The 26,113-nt window shown below is 38.2% G+C and overlaps 1 protein-coding gene and 1 pseudogene across 2 annotated transcripts in view; one reads left to right on the top strand and one right to left on the bottom strand.

Moving 5' to 3' along the window:
* Tbc1d15 (TBC1 domain family member 15) overlaps positions 1 to 26,113 on the top strand; it is a 63,800-nt gene that overhangs the window by 2,354 nt on the left and 35,333 nt on the right. For both annotated transcript variants that reach the window (XM_042698695.1, XM_042698696.1), the window contains exons 2-5: positions 6,989 to 7,087; positions 8,052 to 8,126; positions 14,228 to 14,366; positions 20,423 to 20,633. In XM_042698695.1, the coding sequence (XP_042554629.1) occupies positions 6,989 to 7,087; positions 8,052 to 8,126; positions 14,228 to 14,366; positions 20,423 to 20,633 (524 nt within the window). The remainder of the gene's footprint in view (positions 1 to 6,988; positions 7,088 to 8,051; positions 8,127 to 14,227; positions 14,367 to 20,422; positions 20,634 to 26,113) is intronic.
* On the bottom strand, positions 11,228 to 11,327 carry LOC122124429 (annotated as a pseudogene).

Below are 26,113 nucleotides of genomic sequence, written 5' to 3'. Positions count from 1 at the left end.
CTAAGCCACATTCCCGGCCCTAGAAGTAGTTTTTGACATTATACCATACTAGTTATAGTTACATTAATTTACTCTCCAAATACTTCTTAAGCATGTGATTTGTTCCACACTATGTTAGATATTGGAGATATGTGTAACATATTCCTGGCCCTTGGAATTTATAGACTTCAGTTTTCAAAATCACTCCCTTACTTGTCTAAATAAGCAAGACAATATGAATTTCAACCCCTTTATGTGGATGCAGTTTTTATTGTTCATATTCTGGTAATGTGTAGATTGGCTTGTCATGTGGTTAAACCTTGAAATGTTTCTACTTTACCTAGCTCAGATCCTGATACACAGAAGGTATTCAGTGAAGGGGAAAAATCAGGAAGTAAGAACAAACAAGGGGATTAGAATAAGAGAGATGGTTCCATTATTATTTTCTTGTTTTAGAATTGTAAAATCCTATTGTGGAATATTTTCTTTCACTTTTGTTTTTTTGTTATGATTTTATTCTAATAAAGTAACTTGAAATAATTGGGAAAAATCATTGGTTAATTAATTTTTTTTTTGCTGGTCCTGGGGCTTGAACTCAGGACCTAAACCCTGTCCTTGAGCCTCTTTGTGCTCTAGGCTGGTGGTCTACCACTTGAGCCACAGCACCACTTCTGGCTTTTTCTAAGTGGTTTATTGTATGTATGACTTTTCTTGCCAGGCACTGTAATCCTAGCTACTGAAGGAAGCTGAGATCTGAGGATCGTGGTTCAAAGCCAGCCTGTGAGACTCTTATCGCCAATTAACCACCTGAAAATTAGAAGTGGCTCTGTGGCGCAAGTGGTAGAGTGCTCCCCCTTGAGCTGGAGAGCTCAGGGACAGCACCCAAGCCCAGAGTTCAAGTCCCACGACCAACAACAACAACAAAGACTTTTTTGCCTGGGCTGGCAAAAACATGATCCTCAGCTCTCAGCCTTCTGAATAGATAGGATTACAGGTGTGAGCCATCAGTGCCAGGCTCATTGGTTATTTTTCAGAATTAGGATTTGATGACTTTTTAGTAAGGGTTAGTAAGAATTTATTTTGTAACTTAAAAACTTGGTTCCATCTATTTCCTTTTAGATATATTATAATCTTAATGCTTTAGAAAGATAAAAAATAGGGGGTGGAGTGGGGGGTGGGTGATGGGAAGGGATAGGAAGAGGAAACAAAGAAGGAGGCAACAATGCTTGATAAATGTACTCATTACCTTGCCCATGTAATTGTAACCCCTCTGTACGTTATTTTCACAATTAAAAAAAATGTGAAAATTATCTGGAATAACTCACAAACTTCTAAAAGCTGTGTAATTTAAATATTCCTCTATCAAATCCAGCCATAATTAAATTAATATAACAGATTTTAGTTGTTGATGCTTTTTACTTAATTTAAAATAAATAGCAAATGACTTAAAATAATGATAGTACATTAAAATAAAGAGCAAAAGAATTTTCTTTTACACAGTTTAGAAACAGTGCCTTCACTTTTGGCTTAGTACTTTTTTTCTTTTTATCTTTGTTTCTTGAAGGAGTTGCCGTTTAATAAAGTAGTTCATGAGTACAAAAAAAAAAGATAAAAAATATTCCTGGTATACTGGAGAGTTTCTCTTTTCTTTAGAGTAGTTCTTGTAACATGTTACATAACCAGAAAATAATTCAGATGTTTTCTTTATTTTATGGCATTCTTTATTGCTGAGTTTTTTGGATAATAGGGCTGTTGAATACAGACTTTAATTTTTTTTTTTGTCTGTTGTGGGCCTGAACTCTAGGCCTGGATGCTGTCCCCCTGCACTTGAGCCAGGCACCACTTCTGGCTTTTTCTGCTTGTGTAGTGCTGAGGAATCGAACCCAGGGCCTCATGCATGTAAGGCAAGCACTTTACCACTGAGCCACCTTCCCAGACCCAGACTTTTTTTAGTGCTGGCATTGGGGCTTGAACTCAGAGCCTTGCATTCTTGTTTGGCTATTTCACTCAACGTTGGAGTTCTGCCACTTGAGCCACATCTCTACTTCTAACTTTTTACAGGTTAATTGGAGAAGAGAGTCACACAGATTTTTCTGCCTTGGCTGACTGTTTTTTTTTTTTTTTTTTTTTTGGGGTCTGGTCGTGGGGCCTGAACTCTAGGCCTGGGCGCTGTCCTTCAGCTCTTCAGCTCAAGGCTAGCGCTCTACCACTTGAGCCCAGCACCACTTCTGGCTTTTTTTCCTTTTTGCTTATGTGGTGCTGAGGAATCAAACCTAGGGCCTCAGGCATGCAAGGCAAGCGCTCTACCACTGAGCCAACTTCCCAGCCCCTAGGCTGACTGTTGAGTATGTAGGATCACAGGCATGAGCCAGACTTAATTTTTTTTTTTTTTTCCAGGTGTGGGGCCTGAACTCTGGGCCTGGGCACTGTCCCTCAGCTCTTCAGCTCAAGGTTAGTGCTCTACCACTTGAGCTACAGCGCCACTTCCAGCTTTTTTCTTTTTTGCTTATGTGGTGCTGAGGAATTGAACCCAGGGTCTCAGGCATGCAAGGCAAAGTGCTCTACCACTGAGCCACCTTCCCAGCCCCCAATTTTTTTGTTTTAAAAAAAATTTTTTACACAGTATAGTAGTTTTCAGTTTTAAGACATTTCATTTTGTGAGTTAGTAAAAACATGACTTTTAAATGGAAAAAGAATGAAGTTATTATGTCTTAGTTTTGATAAGACATAGGTGCTGAGATTAAGTTTGAAGTTTATTTCACTTTTTACTGGTAGAAAATCTTATGAAATATTCATACCTGGGACTGGGAAGGTGGCTCAGTGGTAGAGCGATTGCCTGAGGCCCTGGGTTCGATTCCTCAGCACCACATAAGCAAAAAGAAAAAAGCCGAAGTGGCGCTGTGGCTCAAGTGGTAGAGCACTAGCCTTGAGCTGAAGAGCTGAGGGACAGTGCCCAGGCCCAGAGTTCAGGCCCCACGACCAGACCCCCCTCCTCCCCCCCAAAAAAAAGTAATATCATACCTTTTTATTGTTTTAGTCATTGGTATAAAAGAACAGTTATTTTAAAATTTTCATAGATTTCTAAGTATGTCCAGATTCTTACATTGTTTGACACACTGATGACTTTAAGCAGTATACCTACCATTCATCAAGATGTGTACCATCTTGTTTATATCAAAGATGCAGTCTTCTCTCAGAATTTCTGTGGTATGTTACCTTTATAATACATTTTCTTTTATTTCCATTGACACGACTAATATGTCCCAAATAAATCCCATGGTTTACTTTTTTCCTTCTGTATTCCCTGTCTCAATAAATAATTTCTCAATTTTCAGTTTTGTACTTGAGTTCTCTCTCCTTTACCACCTCCCACATGTAGTCACAAAGTCTTGTCATTTTGACCTAAATATCTTTTTATGCTTTTCCTCATCCCCACTTTCACTGCCTGAATTCAAGCCATCTTGAATCTTTCCTTGAATTATTACAGCTGTTCATTCTTGGCCCTGTAGTCAGTATGTTGACTTACCGAAGTTAAGTTTGACCGTGTCATTCCCTGCTAGAACTCTAGTGGCTTTTGTCTTCAGGATAAATTCCAATCTCTTGAGTTCTTTTTTTTTTTTTTGGGTCCGGTCATGGGCCCTGAACTCTGGGCCTGGGCACTGTCCCTCAGCTCTTCAGCTCAAGGCTAGTGCTCTAGCCTTTTTGCTTATGTGGTGCTAAGGAATCGAACCCAGGGCCTCATGTATGCAAGGCAAGCGCTCTACCACTGAGTCACCTTCCCAGCCCCTCTTGAGTTCTTTAGCATGGCTAATAAAACTCTATTCTGAACTGGTTGTAATTTTACCACTTGATACTGAGTTTCAGCTATATATTGAACAACTCTTTGTTTAGTATGTATGTTCTGTTTAGTATGTACCCTTTGCTAGGAACATACACCCTCTTCCTCCCTGCATGCTCTTAGTTAAAATTGCCATTACTAAGGTCTCAGCTTATAGGTAGCCAATCTTCCTGATTCTCACTGCCTGACCCATCTGAGTCTGGTTAAGATACCATATTAAAGGCCTGCTGAATCAGCTTATTAGTTACTTACATTATATGCTGTAATTGTTTTCTTGTCCTTACCCACAATTAGACTGTAAGTACTAAAGGCAGTCACTGAGTCTGGTTTATTGTCATCTAGGAATTACCTTCCTGGCACATTATTGGCATTTTCTGTTATTCATTGAAGAATCAACTAGAAATGTCTTCTCATTTCAGATTGGGCACTTGTAAATCAGATTAAGTGGGTAGAAGAGTTTGGACAGGAAGGATTTCTTTTTTCAGTAGAAAGGGGTAGAGGATGTTTCAGGCAGAGGGAACAGTATTTGCAAAGAAAAGACACAAGGTTTTTAGGGACTGTGTAAGCTCAGCGTGGCCCTAGGCAGGAAGAGTATGTGTGTTGGAAAGTGTTAGTAGATATAAGTCACAAGATGGCTGGCTGTGATTATTCTTATTTATATCTTTGTACATATATGACTATATATGCTTTAAGAGTTTTCATCTTTATATAAACAACATAAAATTGTCCCATTTTGTCCATTTTCCAACTCATACTATACCATCTTTGTTTTTTGCTTAGATACTAATCTGGTGTTAAACAAATATTCCAGAGAAGTCCATCTTAGGTTTTTTGTAACTTCCCTTGTGATCTTGATTAATAGAACTATTGACCTAGGTGACATAAATCCATATTACAATTGACTAACATCCCAAATATGAGAAAGTAGTAAAAATAATGTGACAACTTAGTAGTGTAATTTTGTTATTCAAAAGACTAATATGATTATATCAATAAAAGGTTTACATAAATAAAAAAATTCTCTATTCCAAACTCAATATGTGAAAAATACTGAGGGTTATTATTTTATTTTCCTTATGGCAATAGAAATATTTATACTTAGGAATTAACTTGTCTTTACTATATGCTCATAAGATGCTGGTCAAGGATCATGTCTTAAATCTTCATACACTGATAGTTTTTTTTTAAAACAGAGTTTTACTTATAGAAACAGTAAATACTGGGCTGGGAAGGTGGCTCAGTGGTAGAGCGCTTGCCTTGCATGCTTGAGGCCCTGGGTTCAATTCCTCAGCACCTCATAAGCAGAAAAAAAAAAAAAGCCGGAAGTGGCGCTGTGGCTCAAGTGGTAGAGTGCTAGCCTTGAGCTGAAGAGCTGAGGGATAGCGCCCAGACTCAAGAGTTCAGGCCCCACGACCGGACCCAAAAACAAAAACAAAAAGAAACAGTAAATATTGCAAAATTCATTTCCTTTATACTCATTTCCAGAAGTTCTCTTCACTAATTTTAAAATTCCTTATGGTTACCTGAATTTCTAGATCGTTTTGTTACAAAATGATCTTTTATAAAATAGGCTATTGTGGGAATATATAAAAAGCATCAGTTTTTTATTATAATTCATGTGTTCTTATTTTTGGATAGTTCATGTGTTCTTATTTTTGGATAGTTTCCAGTTTAAATCTAGTATTTTATTATTATTACTATTAGTTTGTGGACTTTGCACTTGGTAGACAATACCAACTTATACACTACTAATCTATGTGCCCCAAATATAATTTTTTTTTTTTTGTCCTGGGGCTTGAACACTGGGCTTGGGTGCTATCCCTGAGCTTTTCAGCTCAAGGCCAGCGCTCTACCTCTTGAGCCCATAGTGCCACTTTCAGTTTTCTAGTGTTTTCTTGGAGATAAGAGTCTCTCGGACTTTTCTGCCCGGGCTGGCTTTTTTTGGGGGTGGGGGGTTGCGGTCATGGGGCCTGAACTCTGGGCCTGGGAGCTGTCCCTCAGCTCTTCAGCTCAAGGCTAGCGCTCTACCACTTGAGCCACAGTGCTACTTCCGGCTTTCTTTCTTTTTGCTTATGTGGTGCTGAGGAATCAAACCCAGGGCCTAATGCATGCAAGGCAAGCACTCTACCACTGAGCCACCTTCCTAGCCCTTGCCTGGGTTGGCTTTTGTCCATGATCCTCAGAACCTCAGCCTCCTGAGTAGCTAGGATTACAGGCGTGAGCCATCAGCGTCCGGCTTAATTTTTTTATTTTATTTTATTGTATTGTAGAGGTGGGGTACAGAGGGGCTATAGTTACAGCAGTCAGGTCATGAGTACATTTCTTTTTGACTACATTTCTTTTCCCTCATTTTCTCCTATTTCTCCCCCTACATCCCTACCCTTCCTCCCCCAAGTTGTAAAGTTCATTGTCCCTGATCTTCTGCTCAAGGCTGGCACTCTACCACTTGAGCCACAGTGCCACTTCCGGCTTTCTCTGTGTATGTGGCACTGAGGAATCGAACCCAGGGCTTCATGCATGCTAGGAGAGCACTCTACCACTGAGCCACCTTCCCAGCCCTCCCCAAATATAAATTTTAAGTGGAATTTATATATTGAGGAACGTCACAATTTGTCTGATATTTGATTTTTCACTAATGAGCAACAAATCAAACTTTCAGTTTACGTTTGTTTGAAGTTTCCTTAAATCTGGTATGTATTTTTTTTAATAAAGATTGAACATTCCTAATCTGAGAATCTAGAATTTGAAATATTCTAAAAATCTAAAAAAATTGTTTAGTGCTGACATGATATTAGAAGTAGAAATTCCCCACTTGACCTCATGCAAACAGTTACAATCAGAATGCAGCTACACTAACTATAGTGTACAAACTTACCTTCAGATTAGTTCTTGGCCATTTAGTTAACATCAAATGTAAAACAGCCTTCAGGCTATGTGTAGAAGGTGTGTATAAATTGTATTTAGACTTGGGTGCCATCCTCAAAACAAATATATATGTATGCATATGTATAGGTATATAATATGTATGCAATTATATACATATATAGTTATCTATAAATACGTATATATATGGTAATCATATACTTGGATAGTCATTATAAGAAAACATCTCAATATTTTAAACATATACTGAAATAAAAACAATGATTATTCTTATTTTTGTTGTTCCAGATTATATATGAACAGGAAGGGGTATATATTCATTCATCTTGTGGTAAGACCAATGATCAAGACAGCTTAATTTCAGGGATATTACGTGTTTTTGAAAAGGTAAGTTTTTTGTAAATGATTTTATTTAGTAATAGTTTATAGTTTTTTTTTTTTTTTTTTTGGGTGCTGGGGATGGTGCTGGTGCTTGAACTCGGGGCCTATGTGCCATCCCTGAGCTTTTTGTGCTGAAGGCTAATGCTCTATCACTTCAGCCACAACTCCACTTGCAGTTTTTTTGATAGTTAATTGGAGATAAGAGTCTCATGGGCTTTTCTGCTTGGGCTGTCTTTGAACTGCAAACCTCAGATCTCATCTGTTTGAGTAACTAGGATTACAGGCCTAAACTACTGATGCCCAGCAGTGGGGGTTCTTTTAGGGAGCTTTATCAGAAAGTTTGAATTTTATATGTAAGATACAATTACATGATAGAACAGTTAAAAATTTAACATGGGAAAGAATAATGATAGAAATAAAATACTTTAGGTAAACCAGTAAAATAACATGGAATACACACACACACACACACACACACACACACACACACACTGTATGTGTATGTGTATATGTGTATATGCATACACATAAACACATATATTTACTTGTTTTTGTGTTGGTACTGGGGCTTGAACTCAGGAGCAGGGTGCTGTCCCTTAGCTTTTTCACTAAGGCTTGCACTGTTTCACTGGAGCAGTGCCTTCATTTCTGGCTTTTTGCTGCTTAATTGGAGATAAGACTTTCAAGGACTTTTCTTTCTAGGATGGCTTTGAGTGATAGTCCTTAGATCTTAGACTCCTGAGTAGTTAGGATTATGTTTTTGAATGTACCATATAAAAATTGTATTTATACATTTTTCATAATGAAAAATAAACAGAATTAAACTACATAATATTTTGTTAACAGTTAATGCATGATATAGGCATTGAGGCTGATATATAAGGGGGTAAACTTTTAGGTTCAGAGAATTAAATAAGTGAATTAAGAATATACCTTATTACTAAATTCTAAATATAATTTCTTTCTTAAGGATACTGAAGTAATAGTGGATTGGAGACCATTGGATGATGCATTGGATTCTTCTAGTATTCTCTGTGCTGGAAAGGTATTTTTGAGATAAAGAAGTATGATTAAGGGAATAGCAATTTTTTCATGTGGTAACACAGGCATGTAATCCCAGCATTTTGGAGGTGAGACTGGAGGCTGGACTTGAACCCATACATAGTGAGATCTATGTAGTGAGATCTTGTCTAAGAAAAAAGGAAACCAAAGAAAATATTTTTTAAATTTTGTTTTTGCTATTTATTTCTTTATTTCTTTATTGGTTGGTGGTGGGGCCTGAACTCTGGGCCTGGGCACTATCCCTCAGCTCTTCAGCTCAAGGCTAGCATTCTACCACTCGAGCCACAGGGCCACTTTTGCCTTTTTCTGCTTATGTGGTGCTGAGGAATTGAGCCCAGGGCCTCATGCATGCAAGGCAAGCACCCTAACACTGAGCCACCTTCCCTGCCCCAGTTTTTGCTATTTTTGAGACAGTCTTACTATGTATCCCAGGCTTGATCTCTGCTCCTGTTTCTACTCTGGAGTAATGGGATTATAGGTACAATGCATTAAATTTTTATTTTTAAAGTAGCAGATTTATTGAGATAATTCACATACCATAAAGCTCATTCTTTCAGAGTATTAAGCTTTATGATGTTTAGTTGTATTTACAGAACATACAACTCTTACCAGTATCTTATTTTAGACATTTTCATCAACCTTCTTTCTGACTCTAAAGAAACTGTTCTGCTTATTCCTAGCCCATAGCAATCTCTCATCTACATTAAATATCTAAGGATGTATCTGTTCTAGACATATCAGGTAAAAGCTTTCAGATATTATATATAAAGGCTGTTTCTTTTGTGTGTGTGTGTGAGTGTGAGTGAACGCATGCGTGTCTGAGTACTAGTCGTGGGGCTTGAACTCAGGGCCTGGATACTGCTCCTGAGCTTTTTTGCTCAAGTAGTGCCTCTGCCACTTGAGCCACAGCTTCACTTTTGGCTCTTTGGTGGTTAATTAGAGATAAAAATCTCATGGACTGGGGCTGGGAAGGTGGCTAAGTGGAAGAGTGCTTGCCTTGCATGCATGAGGCCCTGGGTTCGATTCCTCAGCACCACATAAGCAAAAAGAAAAAAGCCGAAAGTGGTGCTGTGGCTCAAGTAGTGTAGCGCTAGCCTTAAACTGAAGAGCTGAGGGACAGCGCCCAGCCCAGAGTTCAGGCCCCACATCCAGACCCAAAAAAAAAAAAATCTCATGGACTTTCCTATGAAGGCTGGCTTTGAACTTTGATCCTCATATCTCAGTCTGTTTAGTAGCTAAGATTATAGGTAGGAGTCACTGGTGCCCACCTAGTCTTGTAATTTAAAAATACTTCCTTTCATGTTTTCTAATGCCTTTAATAATTTTGTCTGAATTTTGAGAACATTTTTTTCTATTCTTCCAAATTCCCATTCCTTTTTTCATTTCTGCTTTTTTTTTTTTTTGGCCAGTCCTGAGCTTGAACTCAGGGCCTAGGCACTGCCCCTCAGCTTCTTTTGCTCAAGGATAGCACTCTACCACTCGAACCACAGTGTCACTTCCAGCTTTTTCTGTTTATATGATACTGAAGAATCAAACTGAGGGCTTCATACATGCTAGGCAAGTGGTCCACTAAGTCACATTTCTAGCCCCTTTGCTCCAGTTTTTCCTAGGCTTTTTTTCTTTAGACTTGTGATTTCCATCTATGATTCATTTTGAGATAAATTTTGTGTAACAATGCTATTAAAAGTATTAAAGTATTAAAAGCATTCTGGGGTTGCTGGTGGCTCAACCTGTAATACTAACTGCTTAGGAAGCTGAGGTCTGAGAATTGTAGGTCAAGGTCAGCCTGGGCAGGAAAATATGTCATATTCCTATCTCCAATTAAGCACCAAATGAAGCCAGAAGAACTGTGGCTCACATGGTTGAGTGAAAGCCTTGAGCAAAAGAAGATCAGGTATAGGGCCCAGTCCCTGAGTTCAAACCCCAGGACTGGCAGAAAAAAAAAAAGTAGCATTCTATTCTTTATGGATATAATGTTCTTGTTTCTGAACAGTTGAACATTACTAAAGTTTTCATTTCCCTGAATAGTCTCTTTCATTTATATTCTCTTTTGTGTAGCTCTTGCCTTTGATGTTTTGAGATTTTTTTTTTTTCCTTTGGTTGTGGGGCTTGAGCTCTGGGCTTGGGCCCTGTACCTCAGCTCTTCAGCTCAATGCTAGCACTCTACCACTTGAGCTACAGCACCACTTCCTGCTTATGTGGTGTTGAGGAATCGAACCCAGGGCATCATGCATGCAAGGCAAGCACTCTACCACTGAGCCACCTTCCCAGCCTTCTTTTTTTTGTTTTTTGGATTTTATTTTTGATACCACTTCTGGAGCTTGAACTCAGAGTTTGGGCACTGCCTCTGTACTCTTGCTCAAGGCTAGCACTAGAGCCACAGCTCTATTTCGGGAGCTGTAATGAATTGGAGAGAAGTCTCACAGACTTTCATGCCTGGGCTGACTTTGAACTGGGATCCTCAGATCTCAGCCTCCTGAGTTAGAATTAAAGGCATGAACCACTGACACCCGGCTGATGTTGTGAGATTTTTGTATGGAGGAGCTCAGATTTAATAACAAGTATCCTAAAAGATTGTCTGGAAGTATGGGTATGTACAAATACACTAATATTTTGCAAAAATTCAAATAATAGAAGATTGAAGTTCTGCTGGACCAGAATATATTTTTTTTTTTTCCCTTTTTTTTTTTTTTGGGTCCGGTCATGGGGCCTGAACTCTGGGCCTGGGCGCTGTCCCTCAGCTCTTCAGCTCAAGGCTAGCGCTCTACCACTTGAGCCACAATGCCACTTCCAGCTTTTTTATTTTTGCTTATGTGGTGCTGAGGAATCGAACCCAGGGCCTCATGCATGCAAGGCAAGCACTCTACCACTGAGCCACCTTCCCAGCCCCTGGACCAGAATATTTTTTTATTTGTTCTTTAGTTAGTATATATCTTTCTAGACCTTTATCTCTTATGTATTTCATATCTTTGTAAATATGTGTGTAGAAAACCTGTATTCTGTTTCTCATTATATATGCTACATACATTAATCTACACACACAGCTTTGCAATTTCCTTATTATATTTACTTTTTACTGCATCGAACTATATGGAAAACTTCACAAATATATATGTTATGGTTGCACAGGGGCCATGCTAATCTCTGTTTTGTTCTGATTTTAATATGTGTGCTGCCAAAGCATTGTATTTACTTATTTATGTATTTAACATATAGTAATATGTTACTTAACAGTGGCAACATGTTCTGAGAAATATGCTTTAGGAAACTTCAGAGCAACTGTACTACACATATCTAGATTGTATATGTCACTCATGCCATGTGCCATCTTGATAAAATCAAGAGACATTAAATAAATTTTAACATATATGAGTCTTTAATCTGTTGCTTGTTATTTTATAACTACTTACTTTTTGCTTGTGGATGTCAGGATATTGTCAGGTTTTTTTTACCCCCCTGGCTGTAATGAAGTTTTAAATTCAGGACCTGGAGCTTATTAGACCTGTACCCTACCAATTGAAGCATACCTCAAGTCCTTTTTTTTTTTGTCAGTTGTGGGGTTTGAACTCTGGGGGCCTGAGTGCTGTCCCTCAGCTCTTCAGCTCAAGGCGAGCACTCTACCACTTGAGCTACAGCGCCATTTTCGGTTTTCTGGTAGTTTATTGGAGATAAGAGTTTCAAGGACTTTTCTGCCCGGGCTGGCTTTGAAACATGATCCTCAGATCTCAGCCTCCTGAGTAGCTAGGATTACAGGTGTGAGTCACCAGCTCCCAGCAAGTCCTTTTTTTCTTTAGCTAGGTTTTGAAATAGAGTCTTGATTTTTGCCCAGGCTGCTGTGGTCCCAAATCCTCCTATTTATGCTTGCTGTATTGCTGAGATGACAGGTACAAACCACCAGTTTTGTTGTTGTTGTAATGATGTCTCACAAATTTTTTGCCCAAGCTGGCCTTTAACAATTCTCCGGATCTCAGCCTCCTAATTAGTTAGGATTATAGACCTGTGCTACCTACCATTCCTTGCACTTTTTCATTACTGAAGATGTTACGGAAAAATTATTATTTTTAAATTCAAAATCTTGAATTTATTTAGTGTAGCTTAAAAATCTAAACTGTAGCCAGGCCCTGGTGGCTCAGGCCTGTAATCCTGCCTACCTAGGAGGCTGAGATCTGAAGATTGCTATTCCAAGCTAGTCCTGGTAGGAAAGTCCACAAGACTTTTTTTTGTGTGTGTGGGTGTGTTGGTCGTGGGCCTGAACTCTGGGCCTGGGCGCTGTCCCTCAGCTCTTCAGCTCAAGGCTAGCGCCCTACCACTTGAGCCAGCACCACTTCCAGCTTCTTCTGCTTATGTGGTGCTGAGGAATCGAACCCAGGGCCTCATGCATGCAAGGCAAGCACCCTACCACTGAGCCAGCTTCCCAGCCCCCTCCATGAGACTTTTATCTCCAATAAACTACTCAGAAAAAGCTGGAAGCAGTGCTGTGGTTCAAGTGGTAAAGCCCTAGCCTTGAGCACAGAGAGTCCCAGGAACAGAGCCCAGGCCCTGAGTTCAAGCTCTAGGACCAGCAAAAAAAAAAAAGAAAAAAGAAAAAAAAAATCTAAACTGCATAGCACTGACTCTGGCCAAGAACCTTCTTGATTATATTGCTTCATGGTATATAACATGCAAAGCTAATTATTGTTTGTGCCTTCAGTTTCATTTTCTTTGTTTCCATTAATTAGATAATGAAAACAGTTATGACCAAATATATACATAGTTTGATTTTCAATAAATATGGCTAACTTTCTCTCTTAGAGTCAATACCAATAAGTAGTCATTCATGGTGTAAGTCTGTTTTCTTGTCTTCCATATTTAATATTATCTTTTTTTAGTTGAATGAGGCAACAATTAGGAATCTTACTTTTAAATTACTTGCTTGGTTGCTACTGAAGTTGGACATTTTGGTATTTGTCACTTTATGTTTTTCTTTTTTTTTTTTTGGGTCCGGTTGTGGGGCCTGAACTCTGGGCCTGGGCGCTGTCCCTCAGCTCTTCAGCTCAAGGCTAGCGCTCTACCACTTGAGCCACAGCGCCACTTCCGGCTTTTTCCTTTTTGCTTATGTGGTGCTGGGGAATCGAACCCAGGGCCTTATGCATGCAAGGCAAGCGCTCTCCCACTGAGCCAACTTCCCAGCCCACTTTATGTTTTTCTGTTTGTTTCTCAAATTGGTAGGAATTGTAGTTTGGATATTTCTTTTTTGTCAGCCATATATTTTAGAATGTTTCTCTTTTGTCTGTCATATATTTTTATATTCCATTCTACATATCTTTATATATAATTTGTCTTATACAGAAAGAAAACTTGATTTAGTCAAATTATTGTTACATCTTAGACTTTTGAACTTTCTTAGACCTGTACATCTTGATATATACATCTTTGAGCTAATTTTGGTTGCCAGTAAGAAAATACACATTCAATACTGTTTTAAAGCCATAATAGCTATTTTCTGTAAATAATTCCCAGTGTCTGAAGATTAGATATTTTTTTGCACTGGCATATTTGCTTTCTCTTTTCATAAGATGGGTGCCATATATTTAGACATCAGAACTTTGCCATGACAATGAAGGAATGATCCTTTTATTATGAAACTAAAGCATTTCTAGAAACCCCTAGTTTACTTAGTATATCTATATCTATATATTTATAGACTAAAATACTCTATTAAACATGCTTCTATTCTAATGCCTGGTGTAGACAATGTAGGTTTGGGTGTACATACAGTACTTGTAGTTTGGTTGTTGATCCCTTTCTGTATAAGTGACATTTTAATATAACATTCAACGTCTATATAGAATTTCTTTCTTTCTTTTTCCCCCCTGCCCCTCCTCTTATCTCTCTTTTTTTAGTAGATTTTTTTGGCAACTTTAATTGCCAGGAAGTCTAGACAAACTTTTCCTGGTTATTTTGTAAAGATCAACATGGGAGAAAAGGACAGGGAAAAATACTCACTTGTCTGCCATAATTTACAAACTTAATAGAAATTGAATGTTATGGGTTAAAATTTAATTGTAGTTTCATACTTTAAATATTGATGTGTTGTTATTTTAGGACTCCAGTTCGGTTGTAGAATGGACCCAGGCTCCCAAAGAAAGATCTCATCGAAGATCGGAACATGTAAACAGTTATGAAACAGAGTGGGATATGGTTAATACTGTTTCATTTAAAAAGAAAACACATACCAATGGAGGTATGAATTAAGTCTTTTGAAACTGTAAGCTTATTTGGTAATGTATATTATACTAGTAAGAGTTCAAAAAATTCTTTAATGCTCCTCAGAAGGAGGAATCCTTACATATGAAGCTCTCATACTTTATAACTATATTGTGTTCTTGATTTGTTGTTTGTGACCTTGAATTAGATTTTAAAATACTTATTCTTTTACTTATTAATTATAAAAGATACTTTAAACATTATTTTAAAAGTTACGTTTCATACCATGAAAATTTAAAAATCATGTTATTTCATCTTAAAGCACAAGGGGGAGATGTAGTATTCTAGTAAACCAGGCCATTCTAATTTCAGCTCATTTCAGTATCCTTTTGATACTAATCTTTCAGTTACTTTCCCTCCTTCCTATAAATATACTTTTGCTAGTTTCCTATATTTAAATTTATGTTTTTTTTACAATATAGTGATTTTAGTTTTTAGTTAACGAAAAAAGCCAAATAGCTCATATACCATAGAAATTGCATACTACCAAATATCTAACTAGCCCATCAGTATAGTGTGGCCAGTCTACCTAAAATCCCTTTTTAAACTATTAAATACTTGTATAGCACTGAAATGTTTTAATGTTAAAAATATTGATTTCTTTGTGTTTTATAATGGGAAGAATATTTTCTTTGAATAATTTTGGCCTAAATTGAGTTTTGCATGTTTATCAATTCATAGGATGGTCAGATCTTATAGGAAATGTATTGCTACATTTATATGGCATTGCTATTAAGCAAAATTGATTTGAATCAGCTGTCATACAGTAGCTTGCTTTTCAATTTTTCATGTGTAGGAAGCTGTGGCAATGAAGAAGGAAATATTATTTCACAAGTTTTTGGTAAAATTCGAGCATGCTTGGATTTTTTTTTTTGTCACTGTGGGGCTTGAACTCTGCATCTGAACATTGTCCCTCAGCTCTTCAGCTGAGGTAGGCTAGCGCTCTACCACTTGAGCCACTGTGTCACTTCCTGTTTTCTGAGTGGTTTACTGGAGATAAGAGTCTTACGGACTTTCCTGCCCAGGCTGGCTTTGAACTGAGATCCTCTGGTCTCAGCCTCTTGAGTAGCTAGGATTACAGGTGTGAGCCACTGGCGCCCGGCTTGGGTGTATTTTTTTGGTGGGATGGTTTTCAGTGGTGGCATTTGGGCATTTCCTTTATATCAGAAAGACAAGTGCTTAATGGAATCTTAATGCAAAGTGTCAAGGGAAGATGAAAAACTCGGATTTTAGAATATGGGACATGAGGTGATACTTGACTACACTAGACTCTAGCATCAGGCCTGGTATTTGTGAAATAATATGTTTGTTGTTGCTTAATATTGTTAGATTCTTGAAGGTGAAAAAATGACTGCCCACAAAAATGAGCAAAAGGAGTGACTTTCAGAATTTCATTGTAAAAAAAAAAAAGCATTAATGAAAGAAATATCTGACAATTAAGATCTCTGTAAAATTAATGGATCTTATTGGTGACTCCTTAAAGTTGCCTGGGATTTAGACAAAGAAAATTAAATAAAAATCAGACTCTGGAAATGGAGCCTGCTTTTAATGGAGCCTGATTTTAATATGTGGACAGAGTTGAAACTTTTGTGTAACTGTGAAGCTTAGTTAGAAACTGCAGATGCAAATAAATGCTGCTTATGCAAGTGACTTACTGTGTTCAAAATTACTTTGTAGTTGTTAAAGATTTGGGAAATAACGTGTTATTACTATATAATTAACTACACAAAATAATGGGCTTTATTATAATATTTTTGTATGTGCACATAATGTTTTGGTTGTATTTATCCTCTATTCTCTTTTTCCTCATTCCCCACCACTTGCACCTTTTGTTGTCCAAAAGAAGTAATTTTTTTGTTGTTGTCAGTTGTGGGGATTGAAGTCAGGGCCTGGGTGCCGTACCTGAGCTCTTTTGCTTAAGGCTAGAGCTTTACTATTTTGAGCCACAGCACCACTTCTGGTGTTTGAGTGGTTAGTTGGGAAGAAGAGTCTCATGGGGACTTTTCTGCCTGGACTGGCTTTGAATTGTAATCATCAAATCTCAGCCTCCTGAATAACTCCTGGCTAGAAAATAATTTTTAAGAATTTAATTTCTTGAGTATCTTACTTTTTGGAGTTTTTGCAAGTTCTCAGAGAAAAATGTTTATTTTTTTTTTCACCTTTCCAGTTTCCCATTTTTTACTATGAATTTTCTTTTTTCCATGAGGCACAAAGGGAACTTGAGACAAACTGTAAAAATAGGATATAAACCTTCAAAAAATGGGCTGCAAAGACTTAACTTTGTATTTCTTTTTTTAAATTTCATGTTTCACAAGTGCATTTAATATGTTTCATAACTTTCTATTGCTCAAACCTTTATCAGATTAAATATTTTAAAAATGTTCTTTCTCAGAGCAATAAATTGTCATCATATTCTTGCTGGAAACCCAATGTAATAACACGTCATGTTCTTGATGTTAATTCTTTCCAAGACATATGGAAAGTTACCGAACTGTTATTCGACTTTTCTATTCAGTTTTCTCATTTCCATGTTGAAGATAATCTTTACATGTGTTTACTGATAGTTAGCTCATTAGAGTTAATTTTGCTTACTTTTATTTTAAAGGATATTTTGAATTAACTCTTGGCTTCTCTTAGTTTTTCTTTGTAACTATTTCTATTTTCATTTATCTTTTGTAGGCAGACTAACTTGCAGACTACTTTTATGCTGACTTGGCATACGAAGTTATCAACTCATTTTTTTGTTTTTGTTAGTCATGGAGCTTGAACTCAGAGCCTGGGCGCTGTCCTCAGCTCTTCAGCTCAAGGCGAGTGCTCTACCACTTGAGCCACAGTGCCACTTCTGGTTTTTTGGTGGTTATTTGGAGATAAGAGTCTCACAGAGTTTCCTGCTCGGGCTGGCTTTGAACCGTGATCCTCAGATCTCAGCCTCCTAAGTAGCTAGGATTATAGGTGTAAGCCACTGGAGCCTGGCTTCAACTCATTTTTTTAAATTAATTTACTTCTTTACACAAAACTGAAAGTGATGCATAAGTTATTTACAACTGTGCAGTAATGTGTTGCAAAATAAATTATCTAGAAAGCAACAAAAGTACATTGTGAATGTATATAAAACTGTACAGCATTTGCAGAATCACTCAGGACTATTGGCTCATTTTTAAGTATATCTTTGAGTATATCCCTACTGTATGCTAGCCACTTTCTAGCACTAGGTAAATACTGGTAAACAAAAAATGTTATCTTCTTATGAGGCTTGTAGTGGAAGGACTCGTAGAATAGATTTGTAATCTTTCACCTTTTTTGAAATTTTAAGTGAGGAAATGTGAGTCATTTTCTTTCATATGTAGTATATGTCTTTCATTAACAAGGAAAAAAATCTATGTGAAGTCTTCATTTCTTTTTCTTTTTTTGGGGGGTGGGGGAGTCTGGTCGTGGAGCCTGGACTCTGGGCCTGGGTGCTGTCCCTCAGCTCTTCAGCTCAAGGCTAGCATTCTACCACTTGAGCCACAGCGCCACTTCCGGCTTTTTTCTTTTTGCTTATGGGGTGCTGAGGAATCGAACCCCGGGCTTCATGCATGCAAGGCAAGCGGTCTACCACTGAGCCGCCTTCCCAGCCCCTGAAATCTTTATTTTTAATGTACTATTTAGTGTTTTTCTTCTGGTTTTCTTGCATAATTTAGATTTAATACTCTGTACAAGTAAGGGGTTTAAAAATATTCTCTAGTTTTCATTGCTGTTTTTCTATGAAAATATTTTTAGTCTTTGCAAATAAACTAGTAGTATATACTGTTTGTAGGTAGTTCACCTACATTCTTTTTTTTTTTTTTTTTGCCAGTCCTAGGGCTTAAACTCAGGGCCTGGGCACTGTCCCTGAGCTTCTTTTGCTCAAGGGTAGCACTCTACCTCTTGAACCACAGTGCCATTTCTGACCTTTTCTGTTTATGTGGTACTAAGAAATGGAATCCAGGGCTTCATGCATGCTTAGGGAAGCACTCTACCACCAAGCCGCACTCCCAGGCACTATACATTTAAATCATTCATAAGTAAGTTAGCGTTCTAGAAATGTTCTCACTTTGATATGTCTCACACACACACACACACACACACACACACACACATCACACACATCACACACATATATGTATTACAGCCCTATACTAGTGAAGCATTAGGTGGTCAAGTGGGTAAAATATAAATATAAGTTCATTCAAACTAGTGTGGATGTGAGACAGATGAGAGTATATAGATAAGTTACATTCATTTTTCTTTATCTTTCAAATGATACTTTTAAAATGTCCGTGAAAATAGTGATGGTCTCTATTTCTTAGAGATAGAAGTTTCTGATTTTTCTGCCTTTTTTTTTTTTTTTTTTCTGGTTCTGGGCTTGAACTCAGGGCCTTGAGCTCACTTGGCTTGCTTGTTTGGCTAGCATTCTACCACTTGGGCATGTCTCCAGCCTGGCTTTTTGCTAGTTATTTTTGGAGATGGAATCTTGAGGACACTATTTGGCCTTGGCTGCCTTTGAGCTGGTGGTTTTTGGATATCAGTCTCCTGAGTAGGTGTGAGACACTGGCCTGGCTACAGTTTAGGATATATTGTTGGAGATGATAGAGCTGTGGTATTTCTAAATTTAGAGGAAAATGTCCCACATACAGGTCAACACTGATTGGTCTTTTGATCAAGTCTTTGTAAGAATCTATCTCCTATGTCATTTTCCTTGTGGAATTCATTCTATGGAATGGAAAAAGGCAGTCAGATAGAAGATAGTATAAGGGTTCTTCTTTTTTTTGTCAGTCATGGGACTTTAAACTCTGTGCCTGGGCACTGTACATCAGCTCTTCAGCTCAAGGCAAGTGTTCTACCACTTGAGCCACGGTGCCACTCGTGGTTTTCAGGTGGTTTATTGGTGATAAAAGTCTTATAGACTTTTCTGCCCAGGCTGGCTTTGAACCATGATCCTCAGATCATAGCCTCCTGAGTAGCTAGCTAGGATTACAGGCCTGAGCCACCAGTTCCTGGTTTGTATGAGAGTTTTTTATGAATTAACATAAATGGCATTTAAAAAAGTCTTTTTGAAATTTCAGAGGTATTGTGTGTCTGAGTTAAATCTATTGATTGATTGCCAGTCCTGTTACTTGAACTCAGGACTTGGGCACTATCCCTGAACTTTTTTTTTCTCAAGGCTAGCACCCTACCAATTGAGCCACAGCACCACTTTTATCCTTTTCTTTGTATGTGGTACTGAGGAATTGAACCCAGGGCTTCATGCATGCTAGGCAAGCAGTCTACCACTAAGTCACATTCCCAGCCCTAATTTATTTTAGTTATTTTTAGTTGTACAAAAGGGTTTGAATTCAATGTCAGTTCAAAATGAGTAATGCAAGTTTGATCATTCCCTTCTGTCATCTCCCTCATGTCTCCCAACCATACCCATTCCCTCAGTTTACCTAGTTATAGGTTAAATTGTTATGATGGAATTTTAGATTAGAAATGAGTTATTAGTATTAGTCATTAGCAAGAAGAAAGATAAAGTTTCTTGTTTCATAAATTTTAATTTAGTAGCTAACCTTTATAACCTACTTAAAATTATGATAATGTTCATGGATCTAGGGTTTTAGCTTATATAAACACAATACAAACCAAAATACTGAATTTTTTGTAATTGTACTTTGAACTGTGGTCTTAATAGGAATTGATTTAAATATACATTTCATTTTAATTCCTCTGTTCTTTTTATCGGGGGTGGGGGTGGGGAATGTTTGTATAGTCACTTCAGTGTTTTTTTTATTGTGGGGGAAAGCTCATATTTTACACGGAAAATTTTTTCTTGAATTTGTATGTAGGAGGTAATTGTTTTAAAATCCATTCTTTTTAGGAAAATGTCATGTTGCCATTTTTAATATAGGTGGAAGCCATACTGCTATACTGATCCCTTGGTTTCAACAAATTTCTCTTAGGCAGTCATGAAGAGCATTGTTAGTACCTTTTAAAAAGGTGAACAAAAATATTTTGCCCCATTTTCTTGTTTTTAAGATGCTCCAAGTCATAGAAATGGGAAAAGCAAATGGTCATTCCTGTTCAGTTTGACAGACCTGAAATCAATCAAGCAAAACAAAGAGGGTATGGGCTGGTCCTATTTGGTATTCTGTCTAAAGGATGACGTCGTTCTCCCAGCTCTGCATTTTCACCAAGGAGATAGCAAACTACTGATTGAATCTCTTGAAAAATATGTGGTATTGTGTGAGTAAGTATTCGATTATTTTCTACTTATTAACACTGGATTGCTTTATTAGTCCAAGGGTAAACTATATTGATCATCAGTGACCTATGTACATAGTATGAGGGCATGAGCAGCTTTCCTTTTTTCTGGATCAATGATTGAGTAAAGTTTTGCCATTTTAGTATTTGATTTGTTTTGTTTTTTGTTTTTGGGTCCGGTCATGGGGCCTGAACTCTGGGCTTGGACGCTGTCCCTCAGCTCTTCAGCTCAAGGCTAGCATTCTACCACTTGAGCCACAGCGCCACTTCCGGCTTTTTTCTTTTTGCTTATGTGGTGCTGAGGAATCGAACCCAGGGCCTCATGCATACAAGGCAAGCGCTCTACCACTGAGCCACCTTCCCAGCCCCATTTTAGTATTTGAATCTGAGACTTTATTGATCTTATTTGAAGTTTAAAGAGTAGTCCAATATTTTTATACCATTAAATAAATAGTATTGCATTAGTAATTTATGAATTTTATGTTTACTGACTTACCTTTTATTGTTATTTCTGTTAAGTATACAGTTTTATTTGTTAGGTTGGAACAGTAAGCCAGGAAAGTATGTTTCCTTTTATATAATTGCAAGTTGGGAGACAGACTTTCTCACCTTCCAAAAGTATTGTTTTACTTACTTACCTGTACATATTTCTATACATATTCTCTTTCTTGCTCTCATGCTCCAAAAATACTTTCTGGGTATGTTTACTTTCCAAACACTGTTTTAGTTGTTGGATACTCAATTGTGATCAAAACAGGCATGTCCCAGAATTTTTAGAATTTATGATCTTTGAAGGAAACAAGCAAATGATAGTTTAAACTCAAGAACTAAGATGAAGGAAGGTCAGTTTAGGTACTATTGGGGGCCCCCCAAAAGGAGGAGGAGTACCTAGTATACTAGAAGATGGGAATGAAAGATACTATTTCTGGAAGTAACATGTAGATTGAAAACTGAGAAATTGGTGTTAGCATGAAAGGGAAGAATATATTTCAAGAAAAATATATTTTATATGGAGGGAAGAACACAAACATGATATGATTTACAGAACAAAATAGTTACTGACTATAGGTCAGTAAAGTGTGGGGGGAAGGGTGAGTACCAAAATTAAAGATAAGGCCAAATACAGAAATGGAAGGATGGAGGCTGAAGAAATGCACCAGTGGTACTCACTAGACACTGTTGAAAATCAACTGTACAACTTGTGGGTGAGAATGTGAGGGAATATCTGGAAGAAAGCAAAGGAAGGGGTAACATTGTCCAAAAAGAAACACACTCATTACCTCACTTACGAAATTGTAACTCCTCTGTACATCATATTTATAATAACAATTAAAAAATATGAGACCGGGGCTGGGAAGGTGGCTCAGTGGTAGAGCGCTTGCCTTGAATGCATGAGGCCCTGGGTTCGATTCCCCAGCACCACATAAGCAAAAAGAAAAAAGCCGGAAGTGGCGCTGTGGCTCAAGTGGTAGAGCACTAGCCTTGAGCTGAAGAGCTGAGGGACAGCGACCAGGCTGAGTTCAGGCCCCACCCATCCCCCCCCCTCCCAAAAAAAATAAATAAAATGAGACCAAAGAGCTGAGTAAAAGCTAGAGTATAAAGGATTTTATCTATCTATCTATCTATCTATCTTTCTATCTTTCTATCAGGTGCTCTGCCACAGCGCCACTTCTGGCTTTTTTCTTTTTGCTTATGTGGTGATGAGGAATCGAACCCAGGGCCTCATGCATGCAAGGCAAGTGCTCTACCACTGAGCCACCTTCCCAGCCCTGAGTATAAAAGATTTTATAAGTCCTGGCAGAAGGAGGTTCTGGTCATTTAGATAAGATAAAAGTGTCCTACTAGGAGAGTGACAGCAAGGACAGTTGGTTGACAGTGAGTTTATTGAATATGTAGAGTTGACTATGGACTGGATGAAGTTTTTGATTTGAGAGAAGTGCAGGAAATGATGCTCACTTTAGTTAACACCTTGCCTACATTTAAATTATATAAGGTTGAGAGTGACCCAAAAACTTGGAAGATTTTGATGATTTATCTTCTGGCATGAAGTTCTTCTTTATGATGTTGATCTTTGGCTGGTACTAAGCATGCTGTTTCATATCAGTAAGTGAAACAAAGTCAGGCCTCTTGGAGACGGTGTGAGTTTTTAATCTTGAAGGAGAAACTGTGATAGGTGATTGTTGAAGTTAAGTGGATTTCAGGATATCAGTGTCATGCTGGAGTGGAAAGCTAAGGCTGTTGAATAACAAGTGTAAGGATTGGGGGTTTTAATACATGAGTAAGCCCAGTATTAATCAGTATTGTGACATAACTCAAGATCATTGAGGAAAACATAGTGTTTAGGATAAGAGAAGTGTGATCATCCCTATATACTCATTAGTGATGATGTTATAACTGGAAGAAGAAAAGGCTTAGTTTGCAGGAGTTCATTTTAAACATTCCAGACTAACTGTCCTGCACTTCAGTGTAAGGAATGAGATTGAAATGGTCTACTTGGAGGATGTGGGAGTGTAACCTGAAGCTGTCCCTTAGTTTTTTTGTTCAAGGCTGATGTTCTGCCACTTGAGTTACAACTTCAGTCCAGCATTTTGGTAGATGGTGAGAGATGAATCTCATGGACTTTTTGGTTCTGGCTAGCTTCAAACCTTGATCCTCAGATCTCAGTCTCCTGAGTTGCTAGGATTAGGATTTTAGGCATGAGCCACTAGATTATAGGCATGAGCCACCAGTACCTAGCCTAATTTGTTTTTTTTTTTGTGAGTGAATAATTACAATCTTGTACTTTGAATAATTACAATCCAACAGCAATAAAGAACTGTGAATCATGAAAAATAAGTCCCAACTTTGTATGGTTAGTAAGGGCCTACTCTGTGTCATACCTTTCTCTTTTTCTTTGTTTACTCCCTACTTCCTTCTCTCCCTCCCTCCCTCCTCTCTGCCTCCCCTCTCCCTCCCCTTCCATTTTTGGCCTTTGAACTCAAGGCCTGGTCATTGTCCCTGAGGTTTTTTGCTCATCATTTTACCATTTAAGCAGCTCCATGTCTGGATTTTTGGTGGGACATTTTTGGTGGTTAATTGGAGACTAGTGCCCAGGTTGAACCCTCAGATCTTGGCCTCTTGAGTTGCTAGTATTATAGGCAGAAGACACCAGTACCCAGCCTGTTTCTTTTACTTTTTTTTTTTTTGGTTGGTTGTAGGGCTTGAATTCGGCCTGGGTGCTGTCTCTCAGCTCTTCAACTAAGGCAAGTGCTCTACCACTTGAGCCACAGCGCCCACTTCCGGCTTTTTCCATGTATGTGGTGCTGAGGAATCAAACCCAGGGCCTCATACATGCGAGGCAAGCACTGTACCACTGAGCCACCTTCCCAGCTCCAGCCTGTTTCTTTCTTTCTTTTTTTTTTGGGTCCGGTCGTGGGGCCTGAACTCTGGGCCTGGGCACTGTCTCTCAGCTCTTCAGCTCAAGGCTAGCGCTCTATCACTTGAGCCACAGCACCACTTCCGGCTTTTTTATTTTTGCTTATGTGGTGCTGAGGAATCAAACCCAGGGCCTTATGCATGCAAGGCAAGCGCTCTGCCACTGAGCCGAGCCTCAAGCCTGTTTCTTTCTTTTTTTTTCTTTTTTTTTTTTTGGTCGGTCGTGGGGCCTGAACTCTGGGCCTGGGCGCTGTCCCTCAGCCCTTCAGCTCAAGGCTAGCGCTCTACCTCTTGAGCCACAGCGCCACTTCCGGCTTTTTTCATTTTGCTTATGTGGTGCTGAGGAATCGAACCCAGGGGCTTCATGCATGCAAGGCAAGGACTCTACCACTGAGCTACCTTCCCAGACCCGCCTGTTTATTTCTTAAACCTCATCTCATACCACTTTTTTCTAGCCACATGATTTCTTTGAGTTCCTAAAATCTCCTAAGCTTTCGCATCCTATTTTCCTGTTTGGAATTTTTTTTCCTTTTCTGATATATGGAATTTCAGTTTAATATCATTTTCTCAGAAGTGATGATCTCCCCTGGATATGCCTTTCTCATCTAATGCAGATTTCTTTCTTCCTATCTCATTTCCTATTTGCTTGTTTCATGGTACATAGAAGCATAAAATAATTTTTTCTATTTACTTTTTTGTGTGTTCTACTCTAGAAAATAAGCTTCTTAAGGACAAAAATTGATCATGTTTTTATTTTTTCCCTTGGGTCCTAGTCACAGTGTTAGGGATAATGGTACATAATAGTTGTAAAATAAATTTTTTTATACGTTTTTTAATTGTAAAAATAATGTACAGAGGGGTTAGTTAAATGAGTAAGGTAATGAGTACTGTTTCTGTCGAGCATTGTTACCTCCTCCTCTGTATTTCCCCTACCCTTCCTTCCTTCCTTCCCCTAAAATAAAATTTGAATGAATAAATGGCATGACAATTAACAATTAGATGGAAGTTATTTGTGAGAAATAAATTGTAGACATTTTTTATTTTGTGAAACTCGAAAGAGAAACTGAGAGACATGTAAAATCCTAAGTGGTATAATTTTTAAATCCTAGATAGGTTAGTTGTTGACAACTACTTAGACAGTTATAGGGTATGTGTACCTTGAATGTATCTTGGTAGGGTTTTTTTTTTTTTTTTTTTTTTGGTACCAGTCCTTGGGCTTGAACTCAGGTCTACGCCCTGTCCTTGAGCATTTTTGCTCAAGGCTGGCACTCTTATCATTTGAGCCACAGCTCCCCTTCTAGCTTTTTGTTGGTTAATTGGAAAGTAAGAGTCTCACAGACTTTCCTGCCTAGGCTTGTTTCAAATTGCAATCTTCAGCTAGATTTACAGGTATGAGCCACCAGCATTCAGCCTTGATAGCTTTTTTTTTTTTTTTTTTTTTTTTTTTTTTTGGGTCCGGTTGTGGAGCCTGAACTCTGGGCCTGGACGCTGTCCCTCAGCTCTTCAGCTCAAGGCTAGCGCTCTACCAGCTGAACCACAGCGCCACTTCCGGCTTTTCTCTTTTTGCTTATGTGGTGCTGAGGAATCGAACCCAGGGCCTCAGGCATGCAAGGCAAGCGCTCTACCACTGAGCCACCTTCCCAGCCCCCTTGATAGCTTTTTAATGAGGGTAGTAAGTGAAATCTAGTTTCCATTTTGAATTTATAAACAAGAAGTAAATATAAGAATTAAAGGTGGTGATAAAACACAGTGAGATTTAAACATGTGGTCTCATAATATATGTCAAATTAGTTTTGAACTCAGTTCCTAGTAAGAACAGACTACTTGCTATATGAGTAAGAGCAGACTAGAAAGCATGTTGCAGGCACATGAGGAAGACTGGGGGAGAGAGGGAAGGTGGGAAAGGGAGGTATGTGGCCAAGAGAGGGTTATGCCAAGCATGTATCTTACTCCTTCTTGGTCTCAACAGACAGATTCTTAGAAAGGAGAGTTTCTTCAGAAGTATTATTTCCACTTGGAAAAAAATGAAGTACTTTTTATTTATGTACTTTT

The sequence above is a fragment of the Dipodomys spectabilis genome, unplaced genomic scaffold (assembly GCF_019054845.1).
Source record: "Dipodomys spectabilis isolate Male_0828 unplaced genomic scaffold, ASM1905484v1 ptg000234l, whole genome shotgun sequence".
NCBI lineage: Eukaryota > Metazoa > Chordata > Mammalia > Rodentia > Heteromyidae > Dipodomys > Dipodomys spectabilis.
This window is presented reverse-complemented; position numbering and strand designations above follow the sequence as displayed.